We start from the raw sequence: 20,801 nt of genomic DNA on the forward strand, positions 1-20,801 counted from the left end.
AGTGTGTCCCTAGCAGAGCTCAGGGGCCATGGGATAAAGCCCTTCCTGCTGTAAGTGAAGGTCATAATGGCCAGGGAATCTATCCCGTTTTCCTGGGACCAGCTGCCTGCTATCACAGGGTAGGATGGTTACGGGGTTATAAGGGGGTGGATGAGCTTGGAAGGTCATTTGTGGAACACTGCACTAGGGGAGGGAGTTTTTCCACTTCCTAAACAAGGACAGTGAAGCCTGGCATGCTGCTGCCCATGGGGTTGCAAAGAGACGGATTAGACTTAGTGACCGAACAACAAAAACAAGCCTCTCTCAGAACAGCCATCTGGGAGGCAGCCTGGGACATCATTGTCTGGATCCCTTTATTTTATTTTATTTTTTGGTGACACTGTGCAGCATGCAGGATCCCTGACCAGGGATCGAACCTGTGCCCCCTGCATTAGGAAGGAGAATGGAGTCTTAACCAGTGGGTCAGCACAGAAGCCCTTGAGCTCCCATCTTGTCCAGCAGAAAAATGGGGCTACAAAGTTGACTATGTCTCTGCAAGTCATCCCCTTTTCTAAGTCACTTTAGGACACCACAGGGTCAATACTTATGCAAAGGATAGCCTGTCCCTGGGCATGGAAAATGGTCAAGTTTACAAAACCCAGCAAAGAGCAGATGGAGGGGTTGCATTGAGAGAGGGGAAATTGAGACCTCCACTTTAAGCAAACAAAAAATTTTAAACTACCGGCTAAGAATGAGATAAGATCTTCTAAGCCTGTCCACATGCTTCCAGGGAATAGAATGAAAAGTGTTCATTTCTCTCTCTGCTCAGAGCTTGCATCGTTTTTACGGTTTGTACCATAAGGTGCTTTGCTGTATAATGTCTTCACTCTGCCTTTCATGTTCTCTGGGATATTATGAGCCAGAAAAAAAATTCCACAAAACCAGCAATGCCTGCATGCACATGCCTGGCCCAGGCATTGTGTTCAGGTTGCTGTAAAAATACACACACACACTATATAAATGTATATGTATACATATACATATATATTCTCCACCATAAAATAAATACGTGTCCCTGATAGAAAATCTAGGGAAAAAGAAAAAAAAAGAATGGCTCCAGATCTACCAGGTAATATGTGTGTGTTTCTTTCCTATACGTTCTCTACCAGCACATTATTGTTAGTAAAAACAAAATTACACTATAAATCTGTATCCTGCCTTTACATTTAACTTGATGTGCTGATGATTTCCCTATGTTTTATGCATATTCAATTTTAAAGGCTATGAAGTATTCTTTAGTCTTTAAAAATGCACTGTAATTTATTTGAACCATGGAATTATTGAATTTTTGTTACTGTTTCCCGTGCTTTCCTAGGCTATAAATGTGACTATAATAAACAACCTTGAATAGTCCTCACCTGTGTCTTTGGTTTTCCTTTAACAGTAGATCCCCAGGAGTGGTATTACTAAGCCAAAACTACTGTTCAAATGAGCTTTCTTTTAAACCCCATAGAATCTCAGCTACAAACACCCGGACAGATGTCACTCTGCCAAGGCTAACAGAATAAAGCCTTCAGGAGCCCTGGCTGAGCAGAGAATCGGGGGTCACTGAGACCCAAATCCTGGTGCTGGCTCTGCCTGGAGACATGTGACTGGGCACTCCACTCTCTGAGGCTTAGAGCCCACTTTGTCACCTGTAACATAGTGACCGTGTCATCTGCCTCTTGGGACTCATAGGGCTCTAATTAGGAATAGCAGAGACATCATTTATGAAGCTGCTGTGTAGGCTAAGGAGTGGTTGGGACCTTGGCCTTGGGAGGCAGGCAAACTTGGGATCCAATCCTAGGTCTACCACAGAGCTAGCTTTATGCTCAAGTGCTCTAAATTTTTCATCTATAAACTGGAAATAACAATTAAACCCATATGTTGCTTGTTGTCCATCCTAACATTGGTAATATGAGTTATTAAAGAGTTTAACATGGTGGTTCATGTGTAGTAAGTGATGCTTGCTATTACTGTTAAGGCTCACTGTGTTGCATAAATACTAGTGGATATTGTTAGCAGAGGGAACAGTGTTTCTGAACTACCATCCCTCCCAAGGGACAGCTGCAAGACCCGATCACCATGACCCAAGAAGGCCCTGATGGAAGTGCCCAAGGAAGCTTCCCTGGAGTCTGGATCAAGGCAATAACCCTCCCCGAGCGGGCGCTCCTTCAGAAATTGACTTCTGTCCCAGACACAATCCTGGATGGACAGTCTGGGCACTGGGATGACTTGAGGCTCTTCTCCACTCCAGACGCCACATCCTGGACAATGCACTTTGCCAAAATGGCAACCAGTTTCCAGAATCCATTCCAGCAGCAGATTGTCAATGGTGAATCTGCAAACAGCCAGCTTACTGAGTGGGGTTCTCTCAGCAGCTTTGCAAAGGTGGCTCTGAGCTGGTAGGGAGCACAGGGCAAGAAGGTGGGCACTCCATTCCAAACATGATTAAGGAAAGACTAATTAAGGGCTGTGGGCAAGAGCGAGCCTGATGGTTCCTACTCCTGGGTGTGCCTGGGAACTGTAAACATACAGCTTTACAGAGTACTAGGCTTCATCCCCTGGAGAAGGCAATGGCACCCCACTCCAGTACTCTTGCCTGGAAAATCCCGTGGATGGAGGAGCCTGGTAGGCTGCAGTCCATGGGGTCACAGAGTCGGACACGACTGAGCAACTTCACTTTCACCTTTCACTTTCATGCATTGGAGAAGGAAATGGCAACCCACTCCAGTGTTCTTGCCTAGAGAATCCCAGGGACGGGGGAGCCTGGTGGGCTGCCGTCTATGGGGTCGCACAGAGTCGGACACGACTGAAGCGACTTAGCAGCAGCAGCAGTGCTAGGCTTCATCCTCGGAGGGTCCAATTTACTTGGTCTGGGCTTGACTCTAAGTGATGTCTTGATTTGCTAGTTCCCAGGTGATTCCCATGTGCAACAGCTTGGGCTGAGAACCACTGCTCCTAAATTTAGAGTTCATCCACATGGAGATTGTAAAGATGAAGGCATGGAAGCCCAGAGAGTCTAGACAGGCACTCACTCCTGGTCATTCCGCTAGTGGGCCCCACACCAGCTGTTGTTCAGTCGCTAAGTAGTGTTGGGATGTTTGGGACTGCATCATGCCAGGCTTCCCTGTACTTCACCATCTCTCTGAATTTCTTCAAATTCACGTCCGTGCCTGTCCCCACTGTAGGGAATCCCACAAATCCTCATCCTGAGCTTGTCAGCTGCCCTGGGTTTGAATTTGATGAGCATGTCTCTCCATCGTCAGTCCTCCTGCAATCCCGTCCACGTGGAGGCGGGATGTGTTGTGTGCCTCCAGGCACGGGTGTGTAAAAGCACTCCAGTGTGAGCTCCCACCTTTACAAACGTGCATCTCTGGGGGGGGGGGGGAGGTTGGGCGGTGAGGGATGGGTCGTCTTTCTCTCTTACACACTCAAAGCGTGTAAGGAACTTCCTTGTTCTGCAGCGTGCGGGCTGTCCAGGCAAAAGAGCTGGGTTGGGGGGCCACCACTAAGAGACACAGGATTCTGACTGCTTGAAGGGAGTGATAGATGTGCCGGGAAGGAAGAAACTGCGTGCTAACCGGCGTTCAGGAAATGATCAGCACCTTCAAAGGCATCTGATGCTAGCACCTTCCATTCATGCTCTTTCCAACTAGGATCACATCCTCCACTTTTCTCCTTTCAGCAATCCCATGAGGTAAGCCCATGAAGAATGTTGTTAGCATTTCTATGTCTCAAATGAGGAAAACTGAGACCCAGAGAGAAGTTACCTGACGCAAAGGCACGTACCACCAGGGGCAAAACGCCTTACACACCGCCCTGCCCTGCCCCTCCTCACTGCCACACGTTTGCCCTTGACCTAACAAACTGACAGTTCCCCCAAGCCCCAGCCCCAGAGTATTTCAGGTCTGAACCAGTGTTCCACTCCCCGCCTCCCCAGACAGCCTCCCCTCCTCTAGGCACTTCGCTACCTTCCTTTCTATCAGAGGTCTGTAGGTCAAGCGTCTGTTCTCTTGTGTTACCGCATGCTCTGGGCAGCATCGTGTGAAGTGTGGACCCAGGCTCACATGCCTCACTCTCCTAGACTCTAGACCTCATTGCTTTACAGACTGTACCATGCGCACAAGTCACCAGGGGACACCACTCTAGCCAAATCTAGTAAATCAGACTACTTGGTGGACTTGTAATTCTACATTTTCAACAAAAACTCCAGCTATTCATGAGCAAACAAAAATTTGATTACCCAGCCTAGGCCATGAGTTCCTTAAATATTAGAATTAACTATATTCGAGGTTGGTTCTCATCTCTGTACCCCCAGCATCTAGTATAGAACTTGACAAACATAATAGGCGCTCAGTTCCTCCTCCCTGAATGAATGAATGAATGAACAATTCGCCTGGTGCAGGTATATCCAAACTTACCTAATAAAAGTTTGGTTTTGTCTTTGCATTCTGGCGTGTTCCAAGGGTTGTTGCAGGAGCCCCAGGGCAGCACAGACACAAAGGAGGCAAACAGGTAGAAAAGTGTGTAGCAGATAATCACATTGTAGTATATGGCTATTAGGACAGAGATGATCAGCATTGCGATGCCACAGCCTGCGGAAGCAAAAGTTTCCGGGATTTGTTTCCTCCAGATCCTGCGGAATCCTTCCGGCTGGGCGCAGGGGCGGGGAATGTAGGCGCTGGCTCCCTCTTACAATGGACACATTAATAGTGGAGTGGACTCTGTGTCTACCAGGACATCAAGACATGCTGCCAGGAACAGGGTGATGCCCGAGATGATCTCGGGCCATTCTTCAGAGGGCCCCAGTGGTGAAACTGATCAACTAGAGAAGGAAGGAGTGGGTTCTCCCAACCACAGAAGCAGGTCTCACTCCCTGGGGCCGTTTGGTGCCAGAGAGGGCAGGGAAGGGCTGAGGCAGCTGGGAAGCAGGGAGCACTCACCTTGCAGGGCTGGGATGGCCTTCCACACAGACACAGGCCCCTGGCTGGCAAACTGGCCCAGGGACACCTCTAGGAAGAAGATGGGCAACCCTGCCAGAGCTAGCATCATCAGGTAAGGGATGAGGAAAGCACCTTGGAAAGAGAGAGCGGGAGGTGAGAGCTCAGAGAGGCCCAGGCTGGCAGGCTCCATCCTCCCCTTCCGGGAGCGAGCTCCCTGCCTTCTCCAGGAAGCTTTTGATAGTCCAGCTCAGCTGCAAGCACCCAGGGATGGATAGGAGCATCCTCTAAACAGTGCCAGGGTTCCCTGCAACCACACTGTTCTCTTCAGTTCCCCATTGGATGGGTCGTTGAGGGTTGCATGCTGAGTGCACTCTATTCTTTTCTTTTTCTTAGTCTAGTAATTCAACGTCCCCAAATGAAGCCCTTCCTTCCAATGTTCAACAAACCCACACTCCACACTTCTGACTCGCTGCTGGACTCCGATTTGGTGAAATCTCATTGGCATCCCAGCTCTCCAAATCTGCTAAGCTAGACTGCAGGGGCCCTCGACTTGAGTCACCTGCACACCTTCTACCAACAAGATGGGTGGTGGGGACATCCTTCCCCCCGCCCCCCACCTCAGCCTTCACACAGGTCTCCACTTCCTTCTCCATGTGAGAAGTCCCTTCTGTCCTTCAAGGTCAGCTCAAATGCCTCCTCCTCCAGGAAGTCTCCTTTCTCTACCCTCCCCCAGCACCTCCCCTCCCAACACCGGGTACTTGACAATATTTATGCGGGTGTCTTATCTGTGGGCTTCTGATGATGTTGATCCTTCCTCTCTGTTCTCTAGAATGCCCAGGCCAGGGCTCTGGGAGCTGGCAGGTCTCCAGAGACTGGCTGAGGGTTCCTGGGGGTTCTTCATCCTCAAGGATTCTTTGGGGTTGTTTGGTAGGAGCTTGGGGAATAGCCATGATCTTTGGAAAGGTCTGGACCAGGGAGGGCTGTTGCACAGTCAGAACCAATTTGGGGACTCGACACCAGAGCCCAGAACACTGGACTCCACAGAAGGAAAGCTGATCTTTCTCTTGTCAGTTCCTCCTGCTGGAAGGACCTTTCCTGGCAGGGCCTCTCCAGAGGAGGAAGGCCAGGGACCGCTGGGGAGTAAAACCAGGGCTCTTGCTTTATCCTCTCCTGAATGGATTTTCATGAAAGATGTGGACCATGCAACTCTTCTCTTTTGTTCCTGGGAGGGAGGGAGCGAGCCAGCCCTCCACCTCCTCCCCTCCATCCCCCTGAAGGAGCTGGAGCCAGTGTTTGCAGAAGAGGTTGCCTTCCCCCCTGGTGGCCAGACTCAACTCCCCATGCAGCCGGAGTTTTTCTCAGATCGTGTTTTTTCTCAGATCTTTGTATTTCCCAGATCACGGGCGAGGAAAGCTCAGGCCCTTCTCACTAGTCCAGCAGAGCCTCTGGCTGCAAAGCTGCTGTGCTCCCTGGACTGGAACTCCCTCCCTCACCCACCCTGGCTGTCCGCCCCTTTTTCTGGCACTGGAAGCTTAATCACAGCACCCTGGTCTGGGGACTCCCTGCAGAGAACTGAGCCGAAACACAGCTGGGGCAGCAGTCGGTGTGCGTTCTTCTGTTTCCAGGGCACCCCTCCCTGATCGCAACCGCCCTGCACTCCTCATAAATACTTGTCAACAGTGTCCTAATTTGGAATTAGGGGGAGGGGTGTTAACATATTTTCCCGTTTTCATCATCACGTGGCTCTGCACCTGTCCCTCCTCCCCGTACCTGGAGAGCTCACCCAGAGACCAAAAAACAAAGAAACCCAAACCCTTAAGCTGCCTAACCCGATAGGACGAGGGGCGCATTTCTTATCTCCTTGGTCCAGTTGAGAAGCTGTGAAAGAGAAACGAGGTGCAAATTTCTATTTGTAAAGGGGGCTTGGCTTAGCCCTGCCCTGTGGTGCCTCAGTGTTGCCAGGGCAAGCAAAGGGGACCCTGGATGTGCCGGGTTCCTCCTCGGTGGGTACAGGAGAGGCTCAATGGATCCTAGAGGCCTGGCAGCTGGTGCGTGCGTGACTGGCACCCACTCCATTTTAGAAATGGTTTTCCTTCCACCCAGTGAGGACAAATGCAACGGAAACTGTTTTTGCTAAAGTCAAAATAAGTCCTGCTTGCTCCCAAGAGGATGTATCTGTGTGAGCGCTTCTACTGGATTCTCAAGAGCACAGCCCCCAGCTGCTCTGCGCGCCCACCTCCTGGCTCGCCTGCATCCTGTCCTCTGCACGACCCAAGTGCCCAGTAGGCTCAGATTTCCAGGTTACTATCTTACCATATACTTAATTCGATGTCCAGGAAAGCACAGCTCCTGGCTCTAAAACTATTCGTGTGCGAGGAGGGCACTGGGTACCGAAACACTTGTGGGCTAAATTAGGATTTGAACTCGCCTGCATCAGTGTTCACCTGAATCAGGACCCAGCCTCCCAAGTGGACAATGGGGCCTTGTGGAAACCCATCTCGCCCCTGAGCTCCATCTCCAGATAAAAGCCTCCTGGATCTAGTACCAACCAGGTATGGTAGCTCCTGCTCTCTGGCTTCCCACAGATGCCTACAGGGGATGGAGCTGGAGTGTGAAGGGCCTGCCCGGAGCCTCCTCTCTCAGCCTAAGTCCCAGATTCTGTATCTCCTGCTTTGTGTCCCCCGCCAACCCCCAAGTGCCCACCCCGCCGTGGGGGAAAGAGCGGAAAAGCCATACCTCCCCCGTTCTGGAAGGCCAGGTAGGGAAACCTCCAGACATTGCCCAGCCCCACTGCGTACCCCACCATGGACAGGATGAAGTCCAGTTTGCTGGACCAGTTCCCTCGGGCCTTATTCTCATCCCCTTGCTCGTCCTCCTGGGGGCGGAAAAGCACATTGTCGGATCACAGCCCTAGGTAGGCCGGCAGGCAGGTCCCATTCCACCCCTCTCCCCCCTCAAAGCTGAGGGTCCTTCCCAGCAAGCAGGCCCCCACTTTTCACACGAGGATGCATCGGCAGGCAGGGCCCTGACCCCTCAACCCTGCACACTTTCAGCAGGCAGGCTCCCAATTCTGATGTGAAGATCCATCTTCAAGAGACTCTTGAACCCCCTCTTTCCCCAAATCCCACAGTCAAGTCACACCAGCAAGCACTTCCCCCAAACCTTGAACCTGTAGGTTGATTGCAAGCAGATCCCTCCATCCCTAACCCCTGACCAAGAGTTCCTTTGGCAAGCAGGCCCCAATATCATGCCTAGGGTTCCCAGCAAGCAGGTTCCTACACATCCCCTACCTCCCCAAATTCCTCAACACACCCCTTTCTCTCTCTCTCTCTCTTTTTTCTTTTGGACTCCATGCTAAGGCCAGAAAGAGAGCTGCAATGCCTGAAGCCAGCCAGAGCCCCTGCATCACTCTCTCCAAAGCCTACGGGCAGAAGCTGCCTCTCAGCTCATTGAAGGGGCGCCTTTCAGCTCTCGGGAAAGGGAGATGGGAAGGAGGGAGCTTTAGGGGTGAAACAAGAGGGGGACGGAAAAACAGACATGGAAAGAGACAGGACATCAAAAACCTTGAGTTCTGGTCTACACTTTATCCTACCCAGCTGGATAACCCCAGACAAGCCACTGGCTCTCTTGGAGCTTCTGTGTCCCCATCTGTAAACTGAAGTGTTCAGAATCACAGTCTCCCGAGGCACCCTCCTGCTCCTGCAGTCTATGGGTTTAGGGGGCTCACCTCTCCAAGCACACGCTAAGATGCTCTATTAGGGCAGTCCCTGGTTCTGGAATGTCTTACTGTAAAGCAGAAAGAAAAACTGCAAATAAACTCAGAAAGTGTTCGGGACACCTGGACACGACACAGAGCTTCCAGGGACCTGAGCCCCGGTCCTTCTCAGTCACCTTCTCCCTCCTCCATTACCCTCCACCTCCTATTCTAGCATTCTGGCCTGTCCACACTGTTCCACAGGCCATGGAGGATAAAGAAGCAGCTGGCAAGATGGGGAGGAGGTCTGGGGGAGAGAGGAGGAGGGGCAAGGTGGGCGGCAGAAAGACGAGAATCAGAAAGATGGGCAGAGCTGAAAATAGGGAAAGGCAGGGCTTGATCTACACTAACCATCTTTAATGTCCCCGCTACACACCTCCCACACACATACCGTCTCCAGCACCCTCCCCCTTCAATTCTTCCAGGGCTGGAAAGGGTGGGAGTTCCGGCTCCTTTTGCCGCAGTGCGGAGGTTAAGCAAGACATGCGAGACAAATTTTCTGCCTCCACCTGGGGTCACACTCTTGGGCACACGCTGTCACAGGCAGTTAATGCACACAGTCAAACGCTCCCGAAGAGGACCCCAAGAGCTAGGGCGCGTGGGAAAGCCTAAGCTTACATCCATTTCTAGTTATTTTAACAGCTGAGCTCTTGCTGTGTGGACAACTGTGTGTGTATGTGTGTGTGTAAGAGAGAGAGAGTCTACAAACACTAGAGAAACTAAGAAGGGCCCCACAAACCCTAGATTTCACACAGGGAGGTGTTCTGGTTCAAGAAACCCGCCCCCCCCCCACCTCCACTGGATACACAGGCTTAGCCCTTGAGCTAAGAGGAGAGGAGGCTGTGGAGAGGCCCGCAGTGGGAAAGGAAGAGCTGAAGTCTATGAAACAGGATGGAGGGAAGAAATCAGAGAAGGAGGGGAGAGACTGGAGGGAGTGGGAGAAGACAGAAGCCTGTATGGGAGGGGGGCCACCAGCAACGGCTGCCTTCTCCCCCACTCAGGACTGGGATTTGCTTTGAGGGTTTTTCATGCCTCTGGTTGAACCTAAAGGATCAAATGCACAGGTGAATCCAGGTTTGTAGGGCCTGGAGCTTATACGATTGAGAGGAGTACTCTAAGAAAAATATATACACGAAATTAGGTACAGGTTTTAGAAAAGATAGGCTCTGAGGCTTAAACTTCAGTAGCGGCCTCATATAAACCACTTATCAAATGAGTTCTCACGATTACTAACTTGCAGTACAAAGCCCACAGGACTAAACCATCATTCCTCCCTTCTCCCCGCCCAGGTTTTTCTCTTTATTTTCTTCTCCTTTTTAAATTAAGTTAAAAAATAAAAAATAGATCCAGTGGTTAGCAAGAGGGGGAGTCCTGTCTGCAGAAAGGGGTGAGAATCTAAACGCCTCGACTGCGTGATGAGTCTGCACCTGGATGGCCGCTACCACTGAGGCTGGGAAGGGGCAGATAGTGGCAGCTCCCGAGGTCTCGAGCCCTCCAGCAGGGTTGCGGCAGCCCTCCCGCCGCTGAACCAGCGACCCCCCAGCGCAGTGCGTGTTTCCGAAGCCCCAAAGCTGCCTCCCGCATCCATCACCTGGCACTGCCAACCGGTCTCCCCATCAGCACACGTGCACCCGCTTGGGCCTGGCTCGCCTCTCCCGCGGCTGGGGAGCAGGAGGCGGCGCGGCTCCAGCCCGACCTGCTTACCTGGGTGGCAGCGGTAGCCACGCTGCCCGGGAGCACGGACGTGATTCCATCCGTGCCCAGCACCACGGTGCTCTGGCTCATATTCACCCAGCCCACGGCCGGGGTATTGTTCCGCTCCAGGGTGCCCTTCCCCACACTCACATTCGCATCCCCCTCCAGGCCCCGCAGGGCCGGAATCTTACAAGGCAGCGCGTTGCCGGGCCCGGCTCCCCCTGAAGGAGGGGCGGTCTGCGCACAGTGCGCCTCGCTCCAGTCCCGCAGAGCCGCCGAGGCCGCCGGCGCCCGCGGGCTACTCAGTTTGCAAGCCCCGGCTCCTCCGGGCCGCTCGGCCTCGCAGGCTCGCGCGTCGGGGGCATGGAAAGTTTGTGCGCCGGTGGAAGCGGACCTGGGCACACGCGGCGGCGGCGCGGCGGTGGCCGCGGGAAGCTCCTGCTCCGGGCTCGTCCTAGGTGCGCACGGGCCATCGTGGTGGCCCGGGGGCACCGTCGCCTCCAGGCTGTTGGCTGGTTGTTTATTCATTTCCTTGGGAGCACTGCAATCCTGCGAACACAACGTGAAGTTCGTGCAAAACAAGTCACGGCAGCCTTTAAAAATACCTGTATCCACATACAGAGACGTTCACAACTCAGATCCAGACATAAGATCCAGGGAACAAATGGGAATCTGGATTTTTTTTTTTTTCCTTCTTCAAGAAAAACTGTAATCAGTATTTCTCAGTCTGTCCCCCCAATAACTAAATGACATAAGTAAGCTAATATTCTCCTCCCCAATAGAAGGTGAACTGAAAAAAAAGACGCAGGAGTGTTTTTTAGGAAGGGGGGAGAAGAGAAGGGTGGAAATAGCCCTACAGCCATGAGCTCCTCGCCTTCTTTGGATTTCACATCATGGCTTTGGATGCCCACGGTCCCCATCACCATTGTAGAAAGATTCTTTAATTTTCCGCCCCATTTCCTTTGTCATTCAACAATGCACATTTGCTGCCTTTTTTTTTTTTTTTTTAATAAGCGATAGACAAGCTGTGGCCACAATAGCTGATGCCCTGGCACCTGCAAGTATTAGAGGCCAAATCTGTTTTGTGAATCCCAGCGATCCAAAAACTACCCACACCTGCCAGGTAGTAAAGGCAAGGATAAGGGAAACTGACCAAACAGTAACAACAACCCCGCAAGAACAACAATAAACCAGATTTAAAACACAAGACAGTAATCAGGCTTATCTTACACAGCCTACATTCACTTCCAGATTCCTAGATATGCAAAAGAACCTGAGAAGATTTTTGGTCCTCCCCACTCCCCAAGAATAGCTATTCACAAGAGTTTAATACCCATGCTCCTATACTGGCTTAGGAGGTGAAACTCAGGACTACTAATTTTCACTTGCTTTCTCCCAATTGAGAAAGAAAATAACTGCCAGCAATTTTTTTTCATCCACTTTCTCTCTTCATGTTATCTTTCAGGGCTTCATAAATATTAGTACCACCAATTACTATTATACTGTAAGAATAATCATATTACCTTCACCTCAGCCACACCTAACCTTCTTGCACAAATGCACAGGTCAGAACTCTTTAATTTGCACCAAATTAAGTATCGGCTCCCGCCAGCATTCTTATCTCAATAGCCTCTAGGACTCGGTGGCTCTCTTCAGTACTGGCACCTGGCTTTTCAGCACCAAGGACAGTTCCCAGAACAGCGGGATTGGGAGACACCTCCAACCTCTTCGCTCCAGAGCCTCAGAAACCTCTTTCCCACCCCCAGGTGATGCTCACAACTATAATGTACCTATGGTTGTCTTCTCTTTGCCTTTCAGAATACATAGAACATCTCACAAAGAAATATCCAAAACGAATCTGCCCTTCTTACCCTCGCAGCCCCCTCTCCTCTTAAAAGAACAAAAGCAAACACTCACCATGTCTGAAACGGGCAACAGAGTCAACGAGTAGAGAGTGAGACCAGCTATTGACAAGACTGGGTTTGGCTCCAGCAAGAGAGGCGCCTTCTATATCTCCTTGGGAAAGGCCGGGTTTGCGTCAGTGCAAAGCAAGGTGCCCTTCGTTTGACATTTTCTTGATAATACAAGTTTGATAAATCATTACCCCCTTGGATTCGAGTTTTAAAGGGACATCAGCTGAGAGTACGCTGGCCAGTTGTCACTCAGGCGGGAGGGGGCTGCGTGTTCGGCGTGACTCATGTGGGTCTGATTACTAAACCGAAGCCGGCGGGAGGGGATGACAGTTTTCCTCCTCCTAATTAAGGGAAACATGGGAGGGACACGTCCCACTGCACCCAAGCCGAGGCGCAGCCACCAATGGATCGGATTGGGCTGCCGAGGTGGGCGTAGGGGAAGGAGTTAAATCACTGTCGTGTTTCCTTCTTTCTCTTCGGCTAGATCCCCTTGCCACCTCTCCAAACCTGCAGGAAGAGGATTCCGCAGTACCATGCTAAAGAGATGGAGGGTTGCACGAAGCACCACAGCCCTGCAATGGCTGTGCACAGGGCCCCTGCATTTAAAAGGCTGTACCAACCTTGCCTGTACCTGACTTCAGATTCCCAACCTCCCTGTCAATTAGTGTTGGGGGGAATCCTTAAAAAATAGGTCTTCGCCTAAAAAATTGAGGTCTAGTGTTTGCATTTCTACATTATCTCCATGAACACAATGAAGAGACATTCCTAAGTAAAATTAGGATTATTCTCATTGCATGTTTTAAGCTCCTCTGACAATATTATAGAGAAATAAAAAAGAAATTATTCCCAACACTGATCTGGTTCTTAGGTCACTTTCAAAGTCAAAGGAACTCCATTCTTTCTTCCTGTCCCTGTTGATAAAAATCCACCACAGGCAGGGAATGACGCACAAGGTGTAACAGACCCTCCAAATCACCATCCGCGGCAGCTGGGCGGCAGGGCTGGCCCTCCGGGTGCCAGCAGAGGACGTTCTACCATACTGAGTTTAGGGTGGCCGCGGTGAGAAAAAAAGACGGGCTTTCCTGCTGGTATAAAGCAATGACTGCAATCATAAGACAGGGAAGACATCTTTACAAAAGGGGTAGTTTGGAGCCTGGCAGGGGAATCGTAGCAAACGCTTCCCCTCTGGCCAAGCCAGTTCAGGGAACCCCAGGCCTTGGAAATGGGGAGCTCCGCAAAGCATTCTGTCCCTACCCTGCTGCCCGCAGCCGTGCCCACTGCCTCGGGGTCGGCGGCGTCGCACTCGACTGGGCTGTCCCCACGCGGCGTGAGGACAATGCTGCGGCGCCCGCAGGCGAGGCTGCGGCGGCAGATTGCGGTGGGCGCCCAGGGCATTCCTGCCGGGTCCCTCCGCCTCCTTCCGAGCCGCGCCAGTGCACACGGATGGCTCAGCTCACTGGCTCTGCCCCTCCAAGAGCAGCCGGCTAGGGACCCACGGTCCGCAGGATGATGGAAGGGGGAGAAGTTCCCTGAAGTGCCATTCCTCCCCAAGTTTACTGGGGGGCGGGGCGGGGAGCTTCAGGCCTCTTTCAGTTTTGATTGAACATTTATTAAGCTCTCAACATTGAACAATCGTTCAAGGGCTTTCCATGAATGGGCTTTTCCATTTAGCTTCAAAAACAGTGTTTGAGAAACTCCCAGTTAGGAAGCGGGAGACGGAGGCTCAGAAAGTCACCTTCGAATCCTGGAGAGTCTTCCTAACCCTCCCACAAGGCCGTCTGGGGGCCCGATAGCACTTTCCAGGAGGGAAACCCAGCTAGGTGGCAGAGAGGGGAAGAAGGCAAGTGGAGTGGGACTGTGGTGGGCTCTCGCTGCAGGAGGGTGAGAAGAGCAGGTGAGGCCAGGAATCCGACATGGGGCGCTTGCTTCGACCCTGGCAGGATCGTGGAAACACCTTGGACTCCCGGAGCCTCGGGGAAATCCAATGGGCTCTGCCAGGCGATTCTTCCCAAACAGTCCGCGAAGAGTCAAAGCAGGATTCGAGAACTTAGGTAAACGGCAGGCAAGGCAGCCCCGAATTTCTGCGCCAGGATGCGCACCCTTAGATCCGGGTAGGCCTCGCCCTCCTGGCCCTGGGCTGACTTCCAAAAGACAGTCACGACTTCGAAGTCAGTTTTCGCAATTTGCATTTGAGCCGCCTCCGCCAAGTGCCAGATGCCAGCGCGCTGACGCTTCGGGGCGCACAGACGTCCCGACCCGGGCGGGAGAGAGGAAAGTGCGCAGAGGCGGCGGCGTGCTGCTGCCTGCCGCCCCGAGCCCTGGCTCAGCCCCCCACCCCCGGGTCTGGCCTTTCCCCCGCAGGCCCTCCCCGGCCAAGTGCGCACTCGGTTCCCGCGTGGGGCCGACGTGCGTCAGGCCCTTTGGAGGTGGTTGAAGTGGAGGTTGCAGTGCGTTAGCGGAGGCGCAGCTTTGGCTTCCCACCTCCTCCCCTTCCAGTGGCTAGACCCTGCAGAGGAGGGGCCGCGTGCAGAGGGGAGGGAGAGTGCGGAGCGGGGAGACCTAGATGGGTCGATCTGAAGTCGACTGGGGTGTGGAGTGGCGGGCATCAGCCTAGCAGCAGAGCAGGAGTGGGAGGGCTGGGGAGAGCGCGGGGCAGGCAGCGCCGAGGAGGGAGCCGCAGTATTAAAATACAAGAAGGCTCCGGTCCTGCCATTGCGGGCCTCCATCCCCCGCCCTCTGCCACCGCCTGTTTGGAGTGATAATCTGGCTCTGAGCACCGCCGCCGAGCAGGCCGTAAATCCGCATCCATCAACGCGCAGCCATTCGGTCGGAATTAGCCAGTCACTATGGCCTTAATTACTTTGTCAAAGATGAAAAATAGTAATTGATTTTGCCCTCGATCGCTCTGCTCCCCCTCCTCCTCTTGCAGTTAAGCAAATAAAAAGCTATTTTTGAAAACTCGTGTCTACCCGGCGGAATGTGGAGGTGGGGAGGGGGCAGAATTTAGTTAAAAAGAGGCCATCCAGTGGCAGCCCTGACGCCAGCCCTTGTATCAGTCGCAAGGGGCAAACTGGGACCCAGGCAGGGGAGGACTAGGAGCCCAGCCTTTGGCATTCAAGATGCTGCCTTCAACCGCGCTAGAGGAGGAAAGAAAAGGGAGAGGAAGCGGTGTTTAACAACCCCTGGCTCTGGTGTTAGCCTGGCGCTTGCGGTGCCAGCTTCCTCGCGTCTGCAGGGCAGCAGGTGACAAACAGCTGCCCGGCCAGTTTGACAGAATGGCAAAGAAACTTGCCTAAGGTCAGAGCGCAGAGCCAGAATTGGAGCCCGAGTCAGTGCTGACTCTGGTCCATCGTCTGCATCTATGTTCAGATGATTTTGCTAGGAGCCACAAAGACCTAAAACTTCTACAGATGACAGGTGCATGGGCTCAATGTGGGTTTCAGGAGACAGTGAGAAAGCTGCAGGAAAGCCGGGCGGTTATTTTTGTCCCTCTTGTCTGCTAGCGCCTGGTTCTACTGGAGTGTTGTTCTGTGTTAAGAATGTGGGTGCTGCCAGACACACTACACCACCTCCTGGCTTCTGTGACCTTGGGGAGAAATTCTCAATCTGTAAAATGACGATACTAAGAATATGTATTAACGTCCCTAAAGGGTTGTTTGTGGATTAAATGGAAGTATGCCCGTGAAGTACCTACCCTGAGACTGGATGCCTGGTATTCTTTCAATAAGCAAATGGTCATTTTCCAGACTTCAAGAATTATCTGTTTGAAGCCCTTTAGGTTTAACAAATAAATCTTTCTTTGTTTGAAGCCCCTTAGATCTAGTAAATAAACCCAGTTTTTTCTCCCTGGTCCAGAAGATTCACTGTTGGTAAACACGCACAGGATAGAAAGCCTAACAAGGGAGATAACCACTGTGCAACGCTTGGCCTCCTCAGTCAGTGGTGTGGTCACATGATAATCAAGCATTTACCTCATTAAAAGACAATTGAGAGCATTCTGAGAAAGTACTCAAACACAGTGCCTGCTCTGCTCAGAGTGTGTCCTGTTTAGGTGAAGGTACATCTCAATGTGCTCAGCAGAACCTTAGATCTCTGTAATCAGCTTCACTGTCTAGTTCTCCCTTGAACCTTGGGTATCAGGGGGATGCCAACTAATCAGGGCATGCCTCCCTCACAAAAGCATTTCAGAGGAGCCTGGAAGCAACTAGTCTCTGTGTAAAATGTAGGTCCAAAATAACGAGACTCAGACAGGCAGGACGCTTGTTCCTGAGTCAGCAACAGTGGTCATTTTCAGTTCACTGCAGCAAAACACAGGACAGTGGGCGCAGGCGCAGAAGCAGAGAAGTTTAAAACAAGATGCAGAGGACGTTCAAGGTCATCATAGTCCCATATGTCTGCTTCACAGTGAGGAAACGGAGGTCCAGGGAGGAAAAGAGAGTGTTCAAGGTCACTTGCAAATTAAGAAACAAAGTCTAGCATCATCTCTCTTTTTTTAAAGGATAAAAAAATCCACATTAGATCAACAGTGTGTCTAAAGCATGAAATGATTTTGTAGCCTTGAAAAGAATGGTTTAGAGCCATACAGTCAGTTTGGACAGATTCTCATAAATAAGAATGGCAGATACACTAAAGCGTGTATATCATTCCAGTGTGTGTGTGTGTCTGTCTGTCTGTCTGTCTTCCAGTAAAATGTGGAAGCACACGCACTATATAGTACCTAGGATTACTGGTGGGCAGTGTGGGCATTGACATGAACAGAGAGGAGAGGGCAAGAGGTTAAAAAAAAAAAAAAGGAAGAAAAGGAAAAGAGTATACTTTGAAAAAAATGGTTGTAATGGATCATATGTATAAATTTATGTTAAAATATATATAAACAAGTTTTAAAAGAAAAAATTCAGTACTAAAACCTACTGCTTTAATTAATGAGACTATTCACCAGGCTACTTTCATTAGGAAGTATTAAGCCTACATCTATTTGACTGTCTTTCTCTAAGGAGTAGAACTCAGAAAAATGAATTCAGTTAATTAAGGATCTCAGCTACCGATATTTGGCTAATCCTCCTTCCTAAAGTCCTGCTGTTTGTCTCCTAGCTCTGCTGGGCTGGAACCAGGGTCTAATCAAAACCTTTAGGGGACATAGTTTTGGAAAATATGATGATTTTCTGCTCACCTACCCCCATTCTTGCAATGTCCATTAAGCCATAAGAAAATTTAAACTCAAACAACACTAAACTGAAATTTTCTGATTGCTTATTCCATAATGACATTGATATTTTTCTGAACAACAACATATTCACTTCTCTCCCCTACCTTCCCACAACCACCCGCCCCCCTGCTTTTGTTAAATCATTCTTTTGGTAGACCTGCTTTGTGAAAAGTATGAAAGTGTTAGTCGCTCAGTCATGTCCAACTCTGTTGGATCCTATGGACTGTAGCCCACCAGGCTCTACTGTTCATGGGATTTCCCAGAAAAGAATACTGGAGTGGGTAGCCATTCCCTTCTCCAAGGGATCTTCCTGACCCAGGGATCAAACCTGGGTCTCCTACATTGCAGGCGATACTTTACCTTCTGAGCCACCAGGGAAGCCCTAAGACCTACTTTAATGGTTGCATATGTTTGGGATAACTACTTAGTAATCAATATCCAAGTTTAAGTCTTCTGTGTTTATTCTGCTCTAAGTTCCCAACCAAAGTTGGGGAAACATGTTTTGAAAGAGACCAGGTCTCAAATATATTCACTATTAGAAAAAGAAATTTTCTAATACATGCAGTAGGCTTCTCTGGTGGCTCAGACAGTAAAGAATCTGCCTGCAATGTGGGGAACTCAGGTTCAATTCCTGGGTCAGGAAGATCTCCTACAGAAGGAAACGGAAACCCACTCTAGTATGCTTGCCTGGAAAATCCCATGGACAGAGGAGTCTGGGGGGCTACAGTCCATGGGTTGCAAAGAGTCAAACACGACTGAGCAACTAACACTTCACTTCAATGAATGGGACAAGAGAACTGACATTTTATTAAATGCTAATAAAGAAGTCTTTTTTCTTTCTCTCTTGAATGTCCCTATTTCCCCTGGCCTTCTGTTGCTGTCCTAATTAGTGGAGAGGGGGGGTGGTGGTGAGATTTGAGTTCAATGTCATGCAAACCTAGCAGGAATTCCCACAAGTAGAGCAGAACAGATGTTGGGAAGCTTTACTGTATAGGCAGTTGATGGAGTTAACTCAAGGCTATTGAGTCAAATCAGAGTAAGGTTCAAAAAGACACAATGGTGAGGACAGTGGCCCAGAAAGTGGGACATTGAAAATTCAAGATTTTCTACCAGGCAGCGTAGATAGGTTTCTGAACCTTAGATTTTGTCATTTGGTAATGCCCTTGTAAATCAGGCCTAGGGGACATGGACATTGGCACTAAATTTGGTTCTATTGGTTCTAGTAATCTACAGCATTTGATATGGTATGAGATCATATCAAACAATGGCCTGAAAGAGTTCAGCTCAGTCTTGTCTTTTTTTTTTTTTTTCTATCTTTGATAGACAACTCAGAGTTCATTAATCATGATGGAAGTTGTCCCCTGGGATGTCACCATTAGGGCTTAGAAATGACCCATGATATGTTTAAAAATAAAGTCGTGGAGTCTGTATTCCACTAAAGAATGTTTCTATGTTCTATTTAAGCCTATTTCTGGGTGGGTTAACATGATATGCTCAGTGGTGCCCGACTCTTTGCGACCCCATGGACTGTAGCCTAGCTGGGTCCTCCGTCCATCCATGGGATTTTCCAGGCAAGAGTCCTAGAATGGGTTGGCATTTCCTCCCCCAACAGTGAAAATAGGGCTTTAGAATTAGCTGAGTTAGAAGTTTGAATCCAAGTTAAGCTACTTACTAGCTGTGTGTTCTTGGGCAGTTACTTATCCTTCAAGCCTTGCTTTGCTTTTTAGTAAAATGTGGTAATTAAATGAGATTAAGCATATGAAGATGAACAGAGATCATTGCATCCAAGTACTGCATTTTGACTCTTTTTTTTGACCATGATTGCTACTCCATTTCTTCATTCACTATCACAGTTATCCAAGTCTATGCCCCAACCAGTAACACTGAAGAAGCTGAAGTTGAACGGTTTTATGAAGACCTACAAGACCTTTTAGACCTAACACCCAAAAAAGATGTTCTTTTCATTATAGGGGACTGGAATGCAAAAGTAGGAAGTCAAGAAACACCTGGAGCAATAGGCAAATTTGGCCTTGGAATGCGGAATGAAGCAGGGCAAAGACTAATAGAGTGTTGCCAAGAAAATGCACTGGTCATAGCAAACACCCTCTTCCAACAACACAAGAGAAGATTCTACACATGGACATCACCAAATGTTCAACACCGAAATCAGATTGATTATATTCTTTGCAGCCAAAGATGGAGAAGCTTTATACAGTTAACAAAAACAAGACCAGGAGCTGACTGTGGCTCAGATCATGAACTCATTACCAAATTCAGACTCAAATTGAAGAAAGTAGAGAAAACCGCTAGACCATTCAGGTATGACCTAAGTCAAATCCCTTCTGATTATACAGTGGAAGTGAGAAATAGATTTAAGGGTCTTGATCTGATAGATAGAGTGCCTGATGAACTATGGAATGAGGTTCGTGACATTGTACAGGAGACAGGGATCAAGACCATCACCATGGAAAAGAAATGCAAAAAAGCAAAATGGCTGTCTGAGGAGGCCGTACAAATAGCTGTGAAAAGAAGAGAGGCAAAAAGCAAAGGAGAAAAGGAAAGATATAAGCATCTGAAAGCAGAGTTCCAAAGAATAGCAAGAAGAGATAAGAAAGCCTTCCTCAGCAATCAATGCAAAGAAATAGAGGAAAAGAACAGAATGGGAAAGACTAGAGATCTCTTCAAGAAAATTAGAGATACCAAGGGAACATTTCATGCAAAGATGGGCTCAATAAAGGACAGAAATGGTAGGGACCTAACAGAAGCAGAAGATATTAAGAAGAGGTGGCAAGAATACACAGAAGAACTGTACAAAAAAGATCTTCACAACCCAGATAATCATGATGATGTGATCACTAATCAGAGCCAGACATCATGGAATGTGAAGTCAAGTGGGCCTTAGAAAGCATCACTACGAACAAAGCTAGTGGAGGTGATGGAATTCCAGTTGAGCTGTTTCAAATCCTGAAAGATGATGCTGTGAAAGTGCTGCACTCAATATGCCAGCAAATTTGGAAAACTCAGCAGTGGCCACAGGACTGGAAAAGGTCAGTTTTCCTTCCAATTCCAAAGAAAGGCAATGCCAAGGAATGCTCAAACTACCACAGAATTGCACTCATCTCACATGCTAGTAAAGTAATACTCAAAATTCTCCAAGCCAGGCTTCAGAAATACGTGAACCGTGAACTTCCTGATGTTCAAGCTGGTTTTAGAAAAGGCAGAGGAACCAGAGATCAAGTTGCCAACATCCGCTGGATCATGGAAAAAGC

At 49.7% G+C, this 20,801-nt stretch overlaps 1 protein-coding gene across 1 annotated transcript in view; it reads right to left on the reverse strand.

Annotated features, from left to right (window-relative positions):
• Positions 1 to 12,606, reverse strand: part of SLC6A5 (solute carrier family 6 member 5) — a 53,605-nt gene extending 40,999 nt beyond the window's left edge. Inside the window, exons 1-5 of the mRNA XM_018043591.1 lie at positions 12,331 to 12,606; positions 10,423 to 10,962; positions 7,701 to 7,839; positions 4,965 to 5,096; positions 4,443 to 4,616 (exon numbers count right to left, since the gene is read on the reverse strand). Coding sequence (XP_017899080.1) covers positions 4,443 to 4,616; positions 4,965 to 5,096; positions 7,701 to 7,839; positions 10,423 to 10,962; positions 12,331 to 12,333 — 988 coding nt within the window. The 5' untranslated portion in view covers positions 12,334 to 12,606. The remainder of the gene's footprint in view (positions 1 to 4,442; positions 4,617 to 4,964; positions 5,097 to 7,700; positions 7,840 to 10,422; positions 10,963 to 12,330) is intronic.

Source organism: Capra hircus, chromosome 29 (genome assembly GCF_001704415.2).
Source record: "Capra hircus breed San Clemente chromosome 29, ASM170441v1, whole genome shotgun sequence".
NCBI classification, from domain to species: Eukaryota; Metazoa; Chordata; class Mammalia; order Artiodactyla; family Bovidae; genus Capra; species Capra hircus.